This window comes from Saimiri boliviensis, chromosome 3 (genome assembly GCF_048565385.1).
Source record: "Saimiri boliviensis isolate mSaiBol1 chromosome 3, mSaiBol1.pri, whole genome shotgun sequence".
Classification (NCBI taxonomy): Eukaryota; Metazoa; Chordata; class Mammalia; order Primates; family Cebidae; genus Saimiri; species Saimiri boliviensis.
In genome coordinates this window covers 70337097-70359147 of record NC_133451.1, presented here as the reverse complement: position 1 = coordinate 70359147, position 22051 = coordinate 70337097, and the positions used below count along the sequence as shown (strand labels likewise).

At 38.7% G+C, this 22051-nt stretch overlaps 2 protein-coding genes across 5 annotated transcripts in view; one reads left to right on the top strand and one right to left on the bottom strand.

Moving 5' to 3' along the window:
• CCNI (cyclin I) overlaps positions 1–22051 on the top strand; it is a 52025-nt gene that overhangs the window by 15888 nt on the left and 14086 nt on the right. For 2 of the 3 annotated variants that reach the window (XM_039468223.2, XM_074396320.1), the window contains 5 exons: positions 1555–1683; positions 4249–4323; positions 4468–4608; positions 5155–5385; positions 12646–13262. In XM_039468223.2, the coding sequence (XP_039324157.1) occupies positions 1555–1683; positions 4249–4323; positions 4468–4608; positions 5155–5385; positions 12646–13089 (1020 nt within the window). In that variant the 3' untranslated portion in view covers positions 13090–13262. Of the gene's footprint in view, positions 1–1554; positions 1684–4248; positions 4324–4467; positions 4609–5154; positions 5386–12645; positions 21520–22051 lie in introns of those variants that run through there. The other variant, XR_012516862.1, reaches the window with a different exon arrangement.
• SEPTIN11 (septin 11) overlaps positions 13074–22051 on the bottom strand; it is a 100214-nt gene continuing 91236 nt past the window's right edge. For both annotated transcript variants that reach the window (XM_074396313.1, XM_074396318.1), the window contains one exon: positions 13074–22045. Coding sequence is in view for 1 of the 2 variants with exons in the window: in XM_074396318.1 (XP_074252419.1) it covers positions 22042–22045 (4 nt within the window). In the remaining variant the exon portion in view is untranslated. The remainder of the gene's footprint in view (positions 22046–22051) is intronic.

Sequence of the window (22051 nt, the reverse complement as noted above, 5' to 3'; positions counted from 1 at the left end):
GTGATCCACCCACCTCGGCCTCCCAAAGTGCTGGGATTACAGGCTTGAGCCACCGCGCCCGGCCTGCCAGACACCATTTAATGTAATCTGTCATTCAGGGATTTTTTTCTCCCTTACCCCACATTGTATCTCTACCTGAAGGTTGGAGTTAATGGTGTTCTTACTTTCATAGCTACTATAAACCATTGTTCCTTTTATCTCCCTAAAAGCCTCTCCAGTTTCATCAGATTATAACATCAGCTACCTCCCCTGGGAATTTATTTCCTTGTTGATGTGTTTGGCTGGCTTACTTAATATTACTTTTCCTTATTTGTTGTGGCATTTTAGCTGAAAGCTCATCTTGATAGGAATTTAATTTCTCTTGAATGCTTGTCTGTTCATCCAGAAGTCTTATGACTGCCTTTACTTGGTTCTTAGGGATTTTTAGAAGTAGATCTTAAAGTAGCCTACATACAAAATTACAACTAGATCCAGGGAATAACTATTAGTGTTCCACACCATTGTAGGCTTACTATGATTAACTTAGGAAATATAAATCGACTATGATTACAGAATGATAGCCCATTTAAATAACTGAAATCAATAGTAATAAATGAAAGATACCAGGGACAACAGGTGAATTATACATTTAGAGATGATGAAAAAATATTGAACAGGAAATTAATCTGAAGTAGATTACTATTTCAAAAGATTTCCATAAACACAAAACATTATTGTTGTTTTAATTTTCCTACATATTATTTGAATATTCTCCTTATAGCTATTTCAAACGGTTTGAAACTACAGTTTGAAATAGCTATTAAGAGGATACTGGATGTTCCCAACATAAGTGACCAGTTTTGTATTTTTAATGGTGACTCCAAAATTCAAGAGTAAAAGTTTTCTAATCACTATTGCTTTAAAGTGTGTCCCTGCTAAAAATTAAACCTCTACTCAGTAGGCTTACAGCAACAATACAAGAAGTAATGTTTTGTGTTTGTGGAAATCTTTTGAAATAGTAATTTACTTCAGGTTAATTTCCTTTTTAATATTTTTCATCATCTCTAAATGTATAATTCATCTGTTTTCCCCAGTATCTTTCATTTATTATTACTGATTTTAGTTTTTTAAATGGGCTGTCATTCTTTTATAGTTCATTTATATTTCCTAAGGTAAGTTGATGGCTATTTGTTGTGAGAGAAATGCACTATATTTTCTTAATCTTAAGAGTTGGGAAAAAATTCCAGAATTACTATCAGTTAATAATAATGTTACTTAAACTTTAAAATGTTATATTCTCTGAACACCTAAATTTAATTTAACTATGGATATTTGGTGAGATGACATAGTGAAAATTTTAATAAAGAGTAGGAGAACATTGGATATGGATATTAAATGTGGAAACTTTACATAGTTTCATATTCATCTATCTTAAGTCTGAAAGCTTTTGAATAACCTTAACATTTTAGAACATATTTTGTAGTATTTCCTAACCTTTTATGAGAGAGAATTCTAAACATACTCTTGATAATAGCTCAAACATTGTCTTCTGTGTTTAAAATTGTTCCCTTCTAGAATGTTTCTCCATCCCAGAGAGATGAAGTAATTCAATGGCTGGCCAAACTCAAGTACCAATTCAACCTTTACCCAGAAACATTTGCTCTGGCTAGCAGTCTTTTGGACAGGTTTTTAGCTACTGTAAAGGTAAGTGTTTTAAGATAAACATACACATAACCTCATTTGCGTGTAGGTATGCTAAACCAGAGCCTATTAGTAAACATTCTGTAAGGTGGAAAGAATTGGAAAACTTTTCTGGAGAACGATGTTTGTACCCATAAGATGACATGGTGGTGTCTTCTGCTATTGTTTATTTTATTTTTTATTTTTTGAGACAGTTTCACTCTGTTGCCCAGGCTGGATTGTAGTGGTACAATCTTGGCTCACTGCAACCTCTGCCTCCCAGGTTCAAGTGATTTTTATGCCTCAGCCTCCCAAGTAGTTGGGACTGCAGGCATGTGCCACCATGCCCAGCTAATTTTTGTATGTTTAGTAGTGATGAGGTTTTGCCATGTTGGCCAGGCTGGTCTCGAACTCCTGACCTCAAGTGATCTGCCCACCTTGGCCTCCCAAAGTGCTGGGATTACAGGCGTGAGCCACCACACCCAGCCTTCTGCTATTGTTTAAATAGCAGAGGTGTTTCTAATTGTATTCTGTAATTTTCTTTTTCTTACAAGTATTCATCACTTTTTTAGCCTATGAAAGTTTTTATCTCTTTATTTTAGTACAAACCATATAGCATCAGCAGAATATTTAATCATTTTAAACATATTGGTGTACTAGAGGTGGACAAGAAATCAGACTAGAAAAGTGTAAGCCTATTATTGCATGTTTTTCTCGGTCACTATTTATTGAATACCCATACTGTTTGGCTTTCTGAAAAACGTTAAGTGCTTTCTATGGGCATACTTTGAAATATAACAAGATTTCATAAAACAACTTCAGTATATTTTTGTTGAATGGCACCATACAAATAATTAGGTTTTATATTGTCCCCATTGGTATGTCATTGGTTGTGTCAAGTTAGTCATAGTAGGCCCTCAACATATTTAAAGCAGAAAATTAGCATTTATTTAATGGCAAGGCATGAAAGAGTAGCAAAGTATTTAAACTGTAGGCATTAGTTTACATAAGAATATGTAAACTGGGGGAACTGTCAGTTAAATGCTTTATTAGGTATACAAAATAGAAGCCAAAGAATTACGGAGTGTAAGCCTGAATAGCCGCTCAGTTTCAAACTTAAACTCTTTTTTTTTTTTTTTTTTGAGACAGAGTTTCGCTCTTGTTACCCAGGCTGGAGTGCAATGGCTCGATCTTGGCTCACCGTAACCTCCACCTCCTGGGTTCAAGCAATTTTCCTGCCTCAGCCTCCCGAGTAGCTGGGACTACAGGCACTCACCACCATGCCCAGCTAATTTTTGTATTTTTAGTAGAGACGGGGTTTCACCATGTTGACCAGGATGGTCTCGATCTCTTGACCTCGTGATCCACCCGCCTCAGCCTCCTAAAGTGCTGGGATTATAGGCGTGAGCCACCGCACCCGGCTTCAAACTTATACTCTTAAAGAGACTTACTAAACATGACAGGACTCAATAAACAAGAAATCTGAAAAAAAAAAAAAAAAAAAAAAAAAGAGAGATATTTGGCAAAATTCTCTAATTGTTCCAGAAATTTCTCCAACTTTGTATAAAATGTTTAATAAACAGGCCGGGCGCGGTGGCTCAAGCCTGTAATCCCAGCACTTTGGGAGGCCGAGGCGGGTGGATCCCAAGGTCAAGAGATCGAGACCATCCTGGTCAACATGGTGAAACCTCGTCTCTACTAAAAATACAAAAAATTAGCTGGGCATGGTGGCACGTGCCTGTAATCCCAGCTACTCAGGAGGCTGAGGCAGGAGAATTGCCTGAACCCAGGAGGCAGAGGTTGCGGTGAGCCGAGATCGTGCCATTGCACTCCAGCCTGGGTAACAAGAGCGAAACTCCGTCTCAACAAAAAAAAAAAAAAAAAAAAATGTTTAATAAACAGTAGGAATCTCATGATAGCATGATAGAAACTACAACAATGTATGTTCACTAATAATTTTTGAAAAATACACTGTCCAAGGAAGGACACTAACCTTAAACTAATCTTTCTGTGGAACTATCTGTGAAAGGTAGTTTAGATGTGGTAGAGAGGGAGGGATTAGTGATGTGGACTTGTTGCTGAGATAAAAGTAGGCATTTTTCAGATATTCCAGATTGCAGACAATTAGCTTTAAAAAATGTTTTTATACACACAAAATATATTTTTTAATTTTGGGAATATTTATTTAAAAACTTGCAAATCAAGCTTTTTCTGCTGGATAGAAATGACCTTTGGTTAATTGGCTTTGATTGAACTCTGAGCAATAGAATGGATATTATTTTTATAGAATATCATACGGCTAGGATTATAATGTTAAAAGTTAGCTCTGGATGCACTTGATCTTAGTGTAGTTTCCGTTCTTTCATTTTACTTCTCTAAAGCTTTTTAATAAACTTTCTTTCCTGCTCTTAAAAAAAAAGCTCTGATCTAAAAAGCAGTGATGAGTGGCAGTCACATTAATTGAATTCCATAGCATTGTGTGTATACCTGTCTCATCTGCATATCTAGGTTTTTAAAACAGTTGTAAAGAGGTAATAAACTGTTTTTGAAAAATCACTAAAGTTGCTTTTTCCCTCTTCAAAATTTTAGGCTCATCCAAAATACTTGAGTTGTATTGCCATCAGCTGTTTTTTCCTAGCTGCCAAGACTGTTGAGGAAGATGAGGTAATAATTCCTTTCAAGATATGTTTCTTTGGTGAAAATTTCTCTCCATTTGTTAACTTGCTTCTTGTTTGCCAAAACAAAAATTGAAAATGAGTTTCTTTCTGTCCTTTTCTCCCTGTCCCTGTTCCCCTTTGCTTTGGATAGAGAATTCCAGTACTGAAAGTATTGGCAAGAGACAGTTTCTGTGGATGTTCCTCATCTGAAATTTTGAGAATGGAGAGAATTATTCTGGATAAGTTGAATTGGGATCTTCACACAGCCACACCATTGGATTTTCTTCATATTGTAAATATACCTGAAGTCTTTTAGTTTCTTATTTGAGTATGTAGTCTTCAGTAACTTAAGAAGTAGATTTCTACTCATTTATTTAGTCCTCATTTTTAGGGAAAAAAATTATTTATATCCAAGGAAATATGACAAATTAGTATATATGTCATATCACTGAAGCTTAAATCAAAAACTTAGAAATAGGTTAGGGTGGGCATGGTGGCTCACACCTGTAATCCCAGCATTTTGAGAGGCCAGGGCGGGCAGATCACTTGAAGTCAGGAGTTTGAGACCAGCCTGGCTCACATGGTGAAACCCTGTCTGTACTAAAAATACCAAAATTAGCTGGGCATGGTGGCAGGTGCCTGTAATTCCAGCTACTCAGGAGGCTGAGGCAGGAGGAATCACTTGAATCTGGGAGATCATGCTACCGCACTCCAGCCTGGGTGACAGTGAAACTCTGTCTCAAAAACAAAAACAAATTGAATAGGTTACATCAATTTTTATATGTAATTTCCTAGATATTTAAATAAAGTTACAATGATGTTTCTTGTGATTTTTCAGTTCCATGCCATTGCAGTGTCAACTAGGCCTCAGTTACTTTTCAGTTTGCCCAAATTGAGCCCATCTCAACATTTGGCAGTCCTTACCAAGCAACTACTTCACTGTATGGCCTGCAACCAACTTCTGCAATTCAGAGGATCCATGCTTGCTCTAGCCATGGTTAGTCTGGAAATGGAGAAACTCATTCCTGATTGGCTTTCTCTTACAATTGAACTACTTCAGAAAGCACAGGTAGGTGTGTTAGTCTAATTAAATTGTGTTTTTTAAAAGTTTTTCTGTTATCGGAATACATAGATTTACCAAACTAAGACATTTCTAATGTTGTAATGGCAAACCATTCTTAAGAGTAGCCGAGAGTAAAGTATACATTTTAAATTTACAGGCTAGATGTTCTGTGTTTTCCTTATAGAATTAGATAGTATTTTTAAGATTCCTTTTCACCATTTCTCTTAGATTATTTATCTTTAAGAATTCTAAAATGTTAGTAAGATTGTCAATACCATATTGTCCTTTAGTTTTGTGTAAAGAAACTTCCTAGCTACATCTGTAGGTTTTACTATAGTACTACTTCACTTCACTTATTTTAAAACAGATGGCAGCAACAAAAATTGGAGTAAGTTGCTACAAGTGAATAATTTATTGTTGGCTAGTAAGCGAAATATTTATACCAGACTGGCGACAGGTAGAAGCTACTTTTCTGAAAGAGGTTTTGCCCTGGCAGTTCTCTTGTTACCTAAGATTAGTTTGTAACCTGTATCTACAGATTGTTGTAAAATGTATAGGTTGATCAATTATCAACCACCTAAGTAAAATGTAAAGGTTCAGTGGAGAAAATTCTCATTCAAATGGAAAGTTGGTGATAGTGCTCTATGTTAGCAACTACTTTGGGAGAAGGCTTACTGGTTCTATTCATGTCACCAAATAGAACTTACCAAGTTTAGATCTGTTGCAAACCATTTTCCTGCCAGCTGAGTCCATAAAAGACTGATGAACCTACTTTCCCTTTATATGGCTATTTATTCTTATTTAACAGTAGTTATTCTGATTTGTTTTATTGGACTTTACTTAGAAGACTGTTAAATTCTAAGCCTAACATTTTGCAATAAATTAATTGTAGCAAAGGACTACAGTTATTGAGCTAAAAATTCAGAATATTATAAAAAACAATAGTTGAATTTTTGTTAAAAGAAAGTTATAATTGATCTTACAGCAAATATTTTAAGAAGTATGTCTGAAGAAAATGAAGCAAGCAAAAAAATTTTTTTTTAAAAAAGATGTGAGTGCTTCCAAGAATTTTATGCTCTAGTTTGTGAGCAGAGGAGGGCTCAGTCTTTTCATAAAAAAGGTTGATGATCAGAGCAGCATGTTAGCTAGAGATCTGTCTATGTAGTGTAACACAGGCTGCTTTACATTTTCAAGGGATATCTTTTAATTGTCTTAGATTGAAATAACTAATAAGTGCTATAATGAGAATAAATCCTAGGAGGTAGTTGCTATTTAGTGAGAATTTTTAGAAATTATGATAAACCTCATTTAAATGAATGACACAGAAAATTTACTTTGCGCACCATGGAGTGTTAGAAAGAAAAGTTGAATATTAATCACTCACATTAGACTGTGAAGTAGAGGAATAGGGTTAATAGAAAACCTCCTATATTACATTATTTTTATTGGAACAAATGCATCTCTCTTAATGCCTTCTGACTTGGTCTCTGTGCTTATTCTCAAGGTAGTACAGAAAAGATTGCTATAGAAAGTGTTAGTGTCAGAGGACAGATTTTGAAGCATAAATAATAATGTTGTAAATAGCATGTGTATTCTGTAGCTTTCAGATCATGTTCTCCTAGTGAAAAACACTAGAAAACCTCCTGATTCTCCTTAGTAAGTTTTCTGGTGCTAGAGGAAGAATATAGGCACTGAAACTTTTTTTTTCTCCTTAGCTGAAGGAGAATTACAGACCTGGGATTTGACAGAATCTTTGGAGAAATTATTCAACTCCTTTATAGGAAACTGGAGACTTTCTTAGAGACTGCGTAGAGCTACTTAGTAGTGATTTAAAAGAACTAGCACTTTTTTTTTCATACCACACAAACCTTAAAAATTCTAGTTCAGTGGTTTTCATAATTGGTTTTAAAAGTGGAACCCTTTCCCAGTCCTCCTTCCCCCAAGAAAATCTTGTACACACACAAATTCCAGAATACAGAATAGAAAAGTGGAGCTATACTTGTGTTTAAGGGCAGAGCACCACTCAACATGGCCTTTTCCCTTCCATAGCTGGAGATCTACCTATGTAGCATAGGTTTAGATTACATTTTTTAGGTAGTGTTTGGACATAATTTGAAAACCACTATTCCAATCCTTTCATATACCTATATTAATAGTTATATTCCGAAAACATTTATTGAGAAATCTTTGTTTACACACTGGAAATAGTGAATTTTTTTTAAAAAGAGATATGCCCCATGTAGTATTCAAGTTGCAGTGGGGAAGACAGTGAACAAAAGGAAAGTCATAAATTTTGGTAGAGACTTTCAGCAGTTATTTTCTAACACCAACCAATGTGCTGCAAATATGGATGGCTCCCAGTTCTTTTTTTTTTTTTTTTTTTTTGAGACGGAGTTTCGCTCTTACCCACGCTGGAGTGCAATGGCGCGATCTCGGCTCACCGCAACCTCCGCCTCCCGGGTTCAGGCAATTCTCCTGCCTCAGCCTCCTGAGTAGCTGGGATTACAGGCACGTGCCACCATGCCCAGCTAATTTTTTGTGTTTATAGTAGAGACGGGGTTTCACCATGTTGACCAGGATGGTCTCGATCTCTCGACCTTGTGATCCACCCACCTCGGCCTCCCAAAGTGCTGGGATTACAAGCTTGAGCCACCGCGCCCAGCCGGCTCCTAGTTCTTTAGGAATCAATTCTGTTTTTGCTAAGTTTCCTGTGTTCAGGTAAGAATACCAGGTCTTAGGTCTTAGGTCTTTGTGATTAGACCATGACAAGGCCACAATATCAGATACTCTTCCTAGTTTTTTGGTTTTAGTATAGGAAACTCTTGCATCAGATTGATGAGATCATGCCAAAATATTTGTGAAATGATTCCAAGCGGCTTGGTTTGAGGAGAGTCTATCACAGACATACCGTGCTGTGTGCAGGCCAGTATCACTAGTTCTGTCTGAGCCCCCTCTTTGAGACAAAGTGTGGTGCGTGTTCCCAGGTTTGAAAGGCAAACTTCTTTTGTCCCTCTTAACCTCCCACAGCTACACTCCCTTAAGCTCTTGCGCACCTGTTGATCACCATTCTGGGATGGCTAAACGTCTTTCTCTCCTTACCCTTCTATGCTTGTTCTGTTGTGTGGTTGCGCTCATGTCTTCCTCTTTCTGATGCGGCCCACCCTGATAGACTGAGGCTGTTAACTTTGCCTAGATTAGTGTGGTGGTCTTTGTAGTTCCTAGCTGGGCAGTAGTCAAAGAACATGCTCTAGTTTAAAACTAGAGTAGGTACAGCTGTAAAACAACAAAATCATGTCCTTTGCAGCAACATGGATGCAGCTGGAGACCATTATCCTAAGTGAATTAACACAGGAAGAGAAAACCAAATATCACACATTCTCACTTGTAAGTGGGAGCTAAACATGGGGTACACACAGACATAAAGATGGCAATAAGATAATGAGATATTTGTGTTATTATAACACAAATGGAAAAGACCTTAAGATAGTAACTTAAAGATGGCAGTAGAAACTGGCGACTACTTGGGGGAAAAGGAGGGAGGGGAGCAAGGGCTGAAAAACTATTGGGTACTGTGCTCACTGCCTGGCTGACAGGATCACTTATACTCCAGACCTCAGCATTATGCAATATATTCACCTAGGTAATAAACCTGCACATGTACCCCCTGAATTTAAAAGTAGGGGAAAAAAAGCAAATTAAAAACTGGCCGGCCGCGGTGGCTCACGCCTGTAATCCCAGCACTTTGAGAGGCTGAGGAAGGCAGATCGCCTGAAGTTGGGATTTTGAGACTAGCTTGATCAACATGGAGAAGCCCTGTCTTTACTAAAAATACAAAATGAGCCAGGCGTGGTGGCATATGCTTGTAATCCCAGCTACTCTGGAGGCTGAGGCAGGAGAATCATTTGAACCTGGGAGGTGGAGGTTGCAGTGAGCCGAGTTAGTGCCCTTGCACTCCAGCCTGGGCAATGAGCAAAACTGTCTCAGAAGAAAAAAACTAGAGTAGGGAGTTAAAGCAGCAGACCCCATGAGTCTCCTGGTTCTTTCTGAAGATGGCTATGGTCAGACTACTCCAGCTGGTTGTTCTTAGTGCTTTGTGCTGTTCACCAAACCTGGATCCATCTGGACCTACCATTTATGTCATTTATTGTTAAACAATAAATATTCTCTTGACACTTCATAGTTAGAAAGAGTTCATTTTAAGTCCTTCATACTAACTCTGTTAGAGGACTTGTCTGTTGTTGAGAGTTTTGGTAGTTCCAGTATATGTGTTTGTTTTGCTTCTTCCACTGGATCTCAAGAAGGAACAAATTATTTTGGCTTTTTATAGAACAAATTCAGATTGTACTAGATTAGTAGGAATTTATTTTTATGTTATTTTGGACAAAAGACTTACTTGGGACTTGGGTGGAAGGGGAGTTAATATAGATGGTTTTGTTTTGAATAATTTCTAATGGCTTTTCTAGCTCTATCATTTCTTGTCAGTCTTCCACCTCTAAAATATAACTCTCTATTTACTTAGGATTTTCATGCAGAAAGATTATAGTGACATAGTCTTCCTCTTACTTAAATAGATCTTTTTTTAGGATTCTACCATGGTATTGATTCTGCCGTGGCATTTATTAGGCCCAGTGACCAAGGCATTAGAGTATTTGTGGTATTTTTACTTTTCTGGCCAATAAATACCATTCATTTGCTAAAGAACATTTCATTAAATGAGGTACAGTTAGCTGTTTGTATCCGTGGGTTTGGCACCTGAATTCAACCAACTGTGAATTGAAAATATGCAGGAAGAAATTTCACAGTTCCAAAAAACAAACCTTGAATTTGTCACATATGAGTATTACACTGAATCCACACAGATGAAGTGATATGAAGGCATTCTATTAGGTATTACAAATAATCTAGGGATTATTTAAAATATACAGGACCATGTGAGTGGGTTATATGCAAATAGTACACTATTTTATAATAAGAGACTTTAGCATGTTTGGGTTTTGTTACCTGTTGGGGGATCCTAGAACCAATCCCCCATTAGTTACTGTAGGATGACTGTACTTATTTTTTAGAAATAATTTCTATACTGTAGTCCCTTTTTCATTTCCCAGTTTCTTTCATTTCTTTTTTGTAGGCTTTAAAAAATATTGGCAGAAGCTCCATCCTTTCTCTATGCTTTGTTCCAATGTTTTTAGCATATTTCAGCTTGTTCTGCATCCCTGGGATACATGATAAGACCTAGCCTAAATATAAGCTTGATAGTTAGGGACAACCTTAAGTGTTATGTAATTCTTTTTCTTTTAAGGGAGGAAAAAAATTTCTAATACTAGTGTGTCTTACCCATCGTGTGTTATCTAGTGGCTTTCAAACTAGGGGAAAAATTCAGTGAACAAAATCGTAGCTGCTAAAATCTGCCATTTTCTTGTGTATTTCTGACAGTTTCAGTCATTTTGCATTTGTATTATACAATGACTAACATCAGCCTTTTACCATTCTTTCCTCTGGTATTTTTCAGTAACAATGAATGTATTTAGAGATAAAAATAATTTTGTAACCAAGTGTGTTCTTATAGTGCTTTATTTTCTTCTGTTTTCTCTGTGGTGTTGCAAACAGTCATGGTGTGTGCTACAGATTGTATGAGGATGAGTAAGACTTGGTCCAGAAATGTCCAAAATACCCAAAACTGGAAAAAAGTGATCCCTGATAGTTAAATGGTTAAGATAGGCTTCCTGAAGGTTATGGTGTTTAGCCAGGCCTGGAAGAATGGGCAGTACAATTTGAACAGGTAGAAATAAGATGATTAACCATAAAGTGAGAAAGGGGAAGATTTGTGCATTATAAAGAGCAGGACTGTTTTGCTAGTAAGAGTGTAGACCACAAGTTGAGGGTACGCTAGGAAATAAGGCTAGAAAAGAAGGTTGGGGTCTGATTATGGAGGTTCTTACTAAACCAAGGAGTTTAGCTTATTTTTGATAGGCATTGGGGTGCCACTGAAGAGAGTTGGGGAGGAATATATGATGCTAACTAAGGTTATTTTGACAGTGCTGTAATTATAGGGAACATGAGGCAGAAAGACACTTTACTACAGGTAATAATTTGAAGGCCTTCAATGTGCAGTCATTGGGCAGTAAACTTAAGGATCAAAAGATGAATATAATACAATGCCTGCATCTTCGGTCTTGTAGTCTATAATGGAAAGGCTAAATGGTTAAATAGATTATTATAGTGAAATGTGGTAAATATGTTAAAAGAGTTTAGTGTCTATGTTTTGAGATAGAATCTTGCTCTGTCTGTTGGCCTGGCTGGAGTGCAATGGCTTGATCTCAACTCACTGCAACCTCCACCTCCTTGTCTCAAGCCATTCTGATGCCTCAGCCTCCTGAGTAGCTGGGATTACAGGCATGCACCACCACGTCCAGCTAATTTTTTGTGTTTGCAGCAGAGAAGGGGTTTCGCCTTGTTGGCCAGGCAGGTCTTGAACTCCTGGCCTCAAGCAATCACCGCCTTGGCCTGCCAAAGTGCTAGGATTATAGACATGAACCACCACACCTGGCCATAAATATGTTAAAAGGTTGATACAGAAACAGATGACCGTGTTATTTAGGTTGTTCGGGGTGTTGAGGGAGTCAGGGATAACTCCAGAAAGGATTAATAATTGTCCTCAAGGGTAAGGAGGAATTAGCAAAACTCCCAAATTAAAACTTTACCCAAACATTTCATCTTAGTGTTGAGTCTATATTTAATATAAAATACTAAATTTTTCATTTACTGCTTTAAAATTCTTAGCTTCCCTCCTCATCCCTGATTTACAATTTTTTTTTTCTGTCTTCTTAAATTCATAATGAATGTGTTTATCAGTACTTTGGACTCCACTGAAAAAAAATTGGAAGAGGCCAAGAGGGCCTCTTCTGAAGGGCCTTCTAGAAAGGGGGAATAGACTGAAAAAAAAAAAAAAATAAAGCAGACATTGGATATATAGCAGTGAAAAAGAAAGTAGTTTCTGCTCTCATGTAAATGTTCAGCATACTGTTGCAAATACAGAACTCAAGTTCCAAAGATATTTATAGTAGAAATACAGATTTGGACCAAATTTCTAAGATCATGATAATGGATGGGTAGGCCAGATAAATAGATGAGTATGAAGTAGAAGATGTGGGGAGAGAAAAGACTCAGCAGGGACAAAAAGCACAGGGAGGAAAAATGGCCAGCAGAGATAACAGAGCAGCCTATGTTAATGATCAGCTGTGGTGTTTTTTTTTCCCCCTGGCCCAGATGGATAGCTCCCAGTTGATCCATTGTCGGGAGCTTGTGGCACATCACCTTTCTACTCTGCAGTCTTCCCTGCCTCTAAATTCCGTTTATGTCTACCGTCCCCTCAAGCACACCCTGGTAACCTGTGACAAAGGAGTGTTCAGATTACATCCCTCCTCTGTCTCAGGCCCAGACTTCTCCAAGGACAACAGCAAGCCAGAAGTGCCAGTCAGAGGTACAGCAGCCTTTTACCATCATCTCCCAGCTGCCAATGGGTGCATGCAGATCTCTGCTAAACGCAAAGTTGAGGAAATGGAAGTGGATGACTTCTATGATGGAATCAAACGGCTCTATAATGAAGATAATGTTTCAGAAAATGTGGGTTCTGTGTGTGGCACTGATATATCAAGACAGGAGGGACATGCTTCTCCTTGTCCACCTTTGCAGCCTGTTTCTGTCATGTAGTTTCAACAAGAGTTACGTTTGAGTGTAAACTAAGACACTCTGGGAATGAGAACGTGGGAAATGAGGAAAGGCTGTAGAAGGAAATATACCTTAACAGGCTGATTTGGAGTAAGCCAGAAAAAAAAAAAAAAAAAAAAAAAACACCTCTCATTATTTGTGTGGCTAATTATAATTCAACATTATTTAAGCACATAAAGACCAAAAAAAAAAAAAAAATTCCAAAAGATCCACACGTTTTTTTAAACTTAAAAAATCACTTAGTAGTATGTCAGTTGCACTTTTTTTCTGCCATAATGTAACGTAGCTTGCCCTGTCAAAAATTCAGTTAAAATTCATAGCCAGCAAACCTGTTCCCCCTCAGCATCCTGATTTAATCTTCCCATTGCTTTTGCTTGCTTCTCCATCTAATAGTTAGTGACCTTTATGCATGGTGATCTGTATTCTGATTTTCACTGAATAGGAAACCCCAAAATTATTTTTTAGCAATTGAATGAACAAATTATTTTGGTGTGACAGCCATGATTCAAGTTCCAATTAGTTTGAAAAGGGTACTTTGGAATTGTCCCATATTAATAAGAGAGAGCAACAGAAAAAGATCACATATTACCAAACTGACTCATTTCAAATTTTAATTTAAAATTATGGTTTTCATTTTTGTTTACCTTAAAGTGATGCTTAAAAGTTGCATGTAATTCAAACACTTAGATTTGTTGAAAGCATTTTTGATATTTGTATAAAAGATTTGCGATAAAGTTAATACATCCTGGTGCTCACCAAAGAAACATGTATGTAACAACTGAAATTAGATTTTTGTAACTGATTAGTTTTCACTCATTTATAATCAGTATGAGAGACTGTCTAGATGTTGGGGCAGCGCTGTGATTTGAGTCTGTAACATGTCATAACTAAATTAGGTACCCTGGTTTTATGTTAAGCTGTTAGAACTTACTCCCCCTACCTCCCCAGCCTACCTATATCTCTTAATGACTTCTGGATCCTGAGCTCCCTTTGCAGTCTGAAAAAGGTATTGCAGTCAGAACTGTGTACTGATGATAAAAGCCTCTGGTAGCAATAAAAAGTTGTCCTTAACTTTTGTTTCTGTGACTTTTCTTCTGGTTGTGAAGAGGTACAGGTTCTTGATTGGCGAGGCACTACTATTTCAACTAGAGAAAGCAATGGAAAGATTAAGAATATACTTACTGAAAATAAAACATGAAGAAAAGGTGATCTGAATGTAATTGAGGAATATAGGTTTTTAGACATAAGAATTTTTCTTTTTTGGTATTCACTGGTACACTGTGAATCTTCCAAATAGTAAATTCTCTTCTTAATGTGACTGCTTGTGAGGGTAGGCTCAGACCTGTATATTTAAAATATGTCATTTTTAATTTTCAGATTTAGCAGAACAAGAGTATTTTCAGGTCAACATCTGATTTGTAAAAAATTTTTGTGGTAGGGTCGACTACCTGTTTTATGACCTTCAAATCCAATTGAATGGGAAGCATTTACACCCATTGGTACAGGGAGTAGGAGGGAAGATGGCAAAAGATTGCCTTCACAGATGCACATTTAAAAAATTTCTCATTCTGATCTTCATCTGTTTAATTCATCTGAATTGTAGGAGCTCTAAGAAGTTTACAACTGCATATATTCATAGTATCTGTATAATGAATGGGACTTAATTCTTTCTCTTCCTCCTGTTTAACAGATGAGGACACAGTTGGGTTATGTAGAAAACTAGGGATAAAATTGAGTGTAGAGTCAGTATTTTATTTGTAGTCCAGTAGCTGCAAATTGAGCAGAATGTTAGAGGACAATAGGATTTTCATTTTTTGGTCTTAAAGTTTTCAGTATTTAAAAATTGCTGGTAAGTCAGTTTGTAACAGCATTCTTTTCATGGGACACCAAATCAAGTCGCATAGTGGGCTGCTAAGCTCTCATGCCTCAAAGCTTATTTAACCCATCTCTCTGTTCAGTAATAGTACTTTGGAGACCCGGCCCTCAAGAGCACTCTGGCACTCTGTTACACTTTCTCAGCCACCGTTTCAGAGGCTTGAGCCTGTTTGCTCACGACCGACTTTGGGCCCTTAGAGAACTGTGGCTTGTGACAGAAAGCATAGTATTCTTGAACAGTGTAGAAGTTCGCATTAAGAATGTTCCTGGGCTGGGCGTGGTGGCTCACGCCTGTAATCCCAGCACTTTGGGAGGCCGAGGCGGGTGGATCATGAGGTCAAGAGATTGAGACCATCCTGGCCAACATGGTGAAACCCTGTCTCTACTAAAAATACAAAATTTAGCTGGGTGTGGTGGTGTGCTCCAGTAGCCCCAGCTACTCGGGGGCGGGGGGGGGGGGGTGCTGAGGCAGGACAGTTGCTTGAACCTGGGAAGCGAAGGTCGTGGTAAGCCAAGATCACACCACTGCACTCCAGCCTGGTGGGTGGCGATGGAGCGAGACTCTGTCTCCAAAAAAATAAAAAGAATATTCCTGCTGCCCTTTTTATCTGAAATGATTCTCAGCCTGTCCCAAGTTACTTGCGTTAAACTTTGGCATCACATCACAAACTCAAGATCTGGAAACTTGAGCATTATGTCATTATGCATCATAATTGTCTGGTGCCTCCTGGTGGTTAAAAAACCTGTCACTCCATGAAGCCTCTGGAAAAGCAAGGGAATATACTTGATGGGCAGACATGTTCTAGCCCTCGCAGATTACAAGCTAAATATTTTACTTCATTCTCTACGAGATAGATATGCAGTAGTTATATGGAGAACTAGAAGTTTTCTTTACAGGTAGATGATGTATTAGTTTGTGGGGGGAGGGAAAGCTGGGAAGGCAGAGTGCCCCCAAATGTCAGTAAAAGGTCAACTATAGGCCGGGTGCTGTGGCTCCCAGCACTTTGGGAAGCCGAGGAGGGCAGATCACAAGGTCAGGAGTTTAAGACCAGCCTGGCCAATATGGTGAAAAATACTAAAAATACAATTAGCCAGGTGTAGTGGCAGGTGCCTGTAGTCCCAGCTCCTAGGGAGGCTGAGGCAAGAGAATCGCTTGAACCCAGGAGGTAGAGATTGCAGTGAGCCAGGATCACGCCACTGCAATCCAGCCTGGTGACAGACAGAGAGTCCATCTAAAAAAAAGAAAAAGGTCGAATATAACCAGTTGGTAATAAATGTTCCTGACGCTGCCTTTGGCTGTGGAGGAAGGTAGAACGTAGTTCCTCAGCCAAGTTGATGAGAATTAAGATGCTGGTGTTTGTGCCCCCAAGAAGTACTACTTATTTTATCCTTTGTTGTTAGAGCCAACCACTTCTGTGTTCTTCACATAAGTGAATTTTCAAGCTTTTAAATTTACTCCTAGATTTCTTTTTTTCTTTTTTTTTTTTTTAAGAGATGGGTTTCACCATGTTGGCCAGGCTGGTCTTGAACTCCTGACCTCAGGTGATCCACCAGCCTTGGCCTCCCAAAGTGCTGGGATTACAGGTGTGAGCCACCATGTCCAGCCCTACTCCTAGGTTTCCTAAAGCAAGTTACACTTGAGCACTAATGCCCAAAGCAGCACGGTGGCCTTTCACTAGAGAAGAAAATGTGGTTAAGCTATTGATGCACAGCCAATATGATGAGGAGCTTCTTTATACAGTGTGCAGATTTTCAACTGGAAAGTGAAGATACCGTATCACGTTCTCACATCATCCTGGCAGATGCATCCCGTTTACATAGCTAAAACGCTTTTAACCAGATTCAACTTCTAACTCATCCCCAAACTTTACCCTTTCTATTTGATATCGTGAAGTTTTGTCTAATGTATAAATGTTAACTTCTAAAGACTCCAAAACTCTTTGTCTTTAAATTATGTTGAGAATGTCTCCTTTATCTGTTATCAGATGTTACGAGCTTTGGCCACTAGATGGTGCTCCTAGAAAAATACAGCATCTTTTTAAATTTCTGGGAAAAACCAAGTTGTTTTGGGTTTAATGTATGGTAGCAAGCAGTTGAATACTCATCTGGTTGCTAAGCCAACTGTGTTGGCTTAGTTACAAGTTCACATTACTTAAGGTACAGGAGGCCTGTGTGTGTGAGACTGAGGGAACCTTGGCAAGATCAGCCAGGCTTAAGGGGCAGATGGTGTCCGGATACCAAGTTTCAGACCAAGAAAAACCAGAACCAGTCTTACAAATCTCAATTTAGTGAATTTTGTAGCTCTGCAAAAGGGCCTAGAAATACAGTTGAGAAGGCTTGAATATAGCCAAGTCCCCAAACCTTGCTGCTTTCTGTTTGAGTTGGATTTGGCTAATCATTAGGAGAAAAGATGAAGCGCACAGCTTGCATCAAGGAATTAAATCACAAGCTTTCCCTCACCATATTTAGTGGCTTTTATGATGTACTAGTATGTAAGACAAATAGAGACATAATTCTCCCTTGTACCACTTCTTACTTGAAAAGATGTAATAAGGTAACCAAGAATGTCTTATCAGAGAAATCTGAGAACTTGCTTTTTTAGTTCCCAGGAGCTTCTGGAGTTAAGGATGAAATGAGAACCTCATAAATCTTAAAGTATAGCCTTCATAGCAGATCATATGCCAGAACTGTTCACCTTATTGTGATATACAACAATAAGGTAGCAGAAGGGCAGTTTGAAGAGCCCTAGGCCTAGTGAACTGGTCTCTCATTTGTGGAAATAGCTTATTTTGTTAGGCAATAGGACACTCTAGAATGAAGGCCAGCTTTAGGAAAGCAGACACTGAAAAGTGATTGGTGGGGAGCAGAGTCCTTTTTGCTTTTGAGGGTATGATCATCTGTCTTCTGCAAACAGCATAGAAAGGGCTTGCCTTTTCTTTCACCCTCAACATTGCTGCACTTATGAGAGTTATTCAAGTTCAGTTCATAGTATATGGCTAAATCCCCAGTACCTAACGTAGGCCTGGTGCAGTACATACAATAAAGTATTTGGAGAGGGAAGGAGAGGTTGGGGGAAGATGGAAAACACACACACACACACACACACACACACACACACGGGAAGCAAGAACTGCAGCTCTCCAGAGTTCTAAACGCACTGTGCACAGTTAAGCCCAGCTCTTTTGTTTATATAACAGACAGGGTCTAGGTCTGTTGGCCAGGGTAGAGAGCAGTGACATCATCCTACCTCACTGCAGCCTTAAACTCCTGGTTCAAGCAATCCTCCTACCTCAGCCTCCTGAGTAGCTAGGACTATAGACATGCACCAACATACCTGGCTAACTTTAAAAAATTTCTTAGAGATGGAGTCTCGCTGTTTCCTAGACTGGTTTCAAACTCCATGCCTCAAGTGATCTTTCTGCTTCTGCCTTCCAAAGTGCTGGGATTACAGATTTTGAGCCACCACACCGGGCCAAGCCCAGGTCTTTATGGAATGTTATTCTGCTCCCCGTTCCCCACCCTCAAACACACATATTTATTTGTTCTTTTGTGGGACAAGGACCAATAAAATCTTGTAATAGCCTCTGCCTCCCCTGATCTAGGTGCCATAACTTTGGAAGAAACTTCCCACAGTGGACTGAAAGACTGTTCATCTCGCATCCCTACAAGTAACTGATCTGAGGCAGATGTGAAATCTTCTTTTGTACCTCATGAGATGTACCACTGGCAACCAAAAGGTCTCATTTATATATAGCTGCTAATCAGGAATAGCAAGGTAGGAAAGGGAGATAAGTAGATACCCAGGCTCCCAATTAGTCTTCTAAAATTAGCATGTGCAAGCTGGGTACAATAGATGATACTTGTAATCTCAGCATTTTGGGGCAGCTGAGGTGGGAGGAATGCTTGAGGTCAGGAGTTTGAGACCAGCTGGGGCAACATGAGACCCCATCTCTACGAAGAAAATTAGCCAGGCATAGTTGCTGGTGCCTATAGTCCTACCTACTCAAGAGGCTGAGGTGGGAGGATTGCCTGAACCAAAGAGGTCGAGGCTGCAGTGAGCCATGATTGTGCTCGTGGACCTCGGCCTAAGCAACAGAGTGAGATGCCACCAAAGAAAAAAAAAGTTACTACAATCATTCCCTTCACCAGCCCTGGGTATGCCAATTGCTTGCTAGAGACTGAAACACAAAACTAGGTATCTTGGTCTTAAAAATTCAAGCACTAGAAACTCTGAAGTGAGGCACACTGCCATGACTGTCAGTCTCCAGGTGGAAAAAGGTTAAGTCAGTTGTGAAACAAAAGCTTTCAAAGGTGGCTTAAAAAAAAATGGTAATAGTCTTTTGTATGTTATTTATTTATTTATTTATTTATTTATTTTTGAGACAGAGTTGTGCTTTGTCACCCAGGCTGGAGTGCAGTGGGGCAATCTTGCCTCACTGCAACCTCTACCTCCTGTGTTCAAGTGATTCTCCTGCCTATTTTCCCGAGTAGCTGGAATTACAGGCACATGCCACCATGCCTAGCTAATTTGTGTATTTTTAGTAGAGACAGGGTTTCACCATGTTGGTCAGGCTGTTTTCCAAATCCTAGCCTTGAAATCCAACGCCTCAGCCTCCCACAGTGCTGGGATCACAGGCAAGAGCCACTGCACCTGGCCATGTATTAGTTTGTTTGTTAGATACCAGAAATATTTACCCATAATCTGGGCCAACAGCAGGCAAATACAAATAAAAATAACCAAAATAACTAAGAAGGAAGTTTCATTTGATAAGTACTGCTGATGGGGAAAAGAAGTTTGGTCAGTCATTGGGGGTGAGGACCTGTTTCTATCTGTCCGGCTCAGTGCATAACGACTGAGAAAACTGGATCTCTCCTTTATACATGTGCTGGGCTAATGTCAAGGAGACCATCTAGACCATGCTTGTATCAAGGCAGAGTCTGTATCTGAAAAGAACTAATATTTAAGATTAAATGAAGAACAAAAAACTATTTTATTACCAGTGGAAATAGGTTTAGATGCCTCGTTTCTCCTTGCTTCGCTTTTCCACAATCTTGAGATAAGCCAATAATTTTTATTGCTAGGCGCCGGGCGCGGTGGCTCATGCCTGTAATCCTAGCACTTTGGGAGGCCAAGGTGGGTGGATCATCTGAGGTCAGGAGTTCAAGACCAGCCTGGCCATCATGGTGAAAACCCATCTTTAAAAAAAAAAAAAAATTAAAAAAATTTTTTTATTATACCCAAGTAAGGGCTTCACACCCCTTACTTGGTCATCCAGGAGAAAAACTACCAGCTTTATCAACACTGGAGAAAAAGAACTGCCTAGGGTAAAATGCCAGATCAACGGCATTCTATCTTAGGGGAAGAGAAACGGCAAGGCACTTGGCTGGCCAGAGGTGTACATGATCAGGTTCCACTAGCTAACTGGACTGAGGCTAACCTACTGATAATACCCTGTTCCCCCCCCCCCCCGCCGCCCCCATTAAGATGGTTATTATACGTCCTCTATTCTGGGAGCTAAAACAAGAACAAAAAAGGAAATAGCAACAATATAGATTCCTTACTTAAAAAAATACTGCCTAATTTGATTATTAAATATTGCTAAAAAAATTTATAGTCTGATGCAGACTTTGTTTTTAAAATGATAGAATAAAGTTAGAATATCAAAATAGGGAGTTTAAGAACAAAGCTCTTTATACTTGGTGATGACAGTGGTCTCACACAACAGGATCTACATGTTTAACTAGCAAAACTGATGTCGTGCTCTGGCATCAGTTGGTAAGGAGCTGCTATTCCTTTCCCACTCCACTGGTCACACTACTAGCAGATTTCTGTCCTTACAGAGTAAAGTGAAGGGGATGGCTTTTGATGCCGATATTTTGATCATTTAATGGCTCACATGATTCTGACTTTATTACTTTTAGTTGGTTTCTTTCCTAAGTAAAGAAAGCAGCTTGCTAACTTGTTCATCCAATTGCTCTAAATAATCTCTTTCCAGGAATCAAGTGATTCAAGAGGCAGGGACTGTTGCTTCATTATTTCACTGTCTAAAGGAACCGTATGTTACCATTCTTATTCAGAGGAGAACACTACTAAGGATCTTGATTAAACGCAACTCATGCCACCAACAGTATTTTTATGGTCTACCTACTATGGAGCTGAAAAGTAAAGATGGAAATAAGCACATCTATAGACAAGTAATGAAACAGAAAGATAACAAAATATATGTCTGTGCTCTACAATACATATGAATTCAAAAATTGTCCCTTGGCTAGAAAACTGCCCCTAAGAAGTCACTGCTAACTAAAGCAATCTAGTCCTGAATCGGATTCATCACAAACAGGTCAGCATTAGAAATCACAGGCTCACTCAACTGGCAGAAGTATGTGTTTGGTTATAGATGTGATTTTAAGTGATCCAGTCTGAATGCTTTCTCAGCAGGTTTTCTGCAGATGTTGTAGAGAAATTCACCTAGGTAACTCTGAGAAGACAATGTGAATCAGAACCATCATTAATGATGCTGTTATCTGGGAGAAGAGGTATGTACTTCTTTGGGGTTCATTTCCCATGGTCCAAGACATGAGTCCTGGTAAAAAACTGTGGACACAAGGTACAGAGCTTCACAACAAATAAAAAGGCAGGGATGGGCCAGTAAGTTATTTTAAGATATCTTTAAATATAAATTGAACCCCAGAGGCAGAAAAGTCATCTACCCAACACCGGCACATTTTAAACATGATTAGGACTTGTAGGTCAAAACCCCATAACAAAAAAAATGAAGTTTTTGGTTGTTTCCAAGATGAGCAAAGCATATTAAACAGAATCTTGACTTAAACTTCACTCAAGTGAGCTTAAAACTGGCATAATTTTGATACCAAAAGTAAGCCGAATAACCAATACAAAAAACAGAAGTGGAATTTTTCTCCCCCAAAATGTAATCCCAAATCCAAAACAACTTATATATAAGGGATGCAAGTAACAGAAAAAGCCAAATAAAACAACAGTGGTTCCTGAATTTAAAGGAAGGATGCCCACTTCTCTCTCTCTCAAGAGGCAGATGGTCAGCTGAAA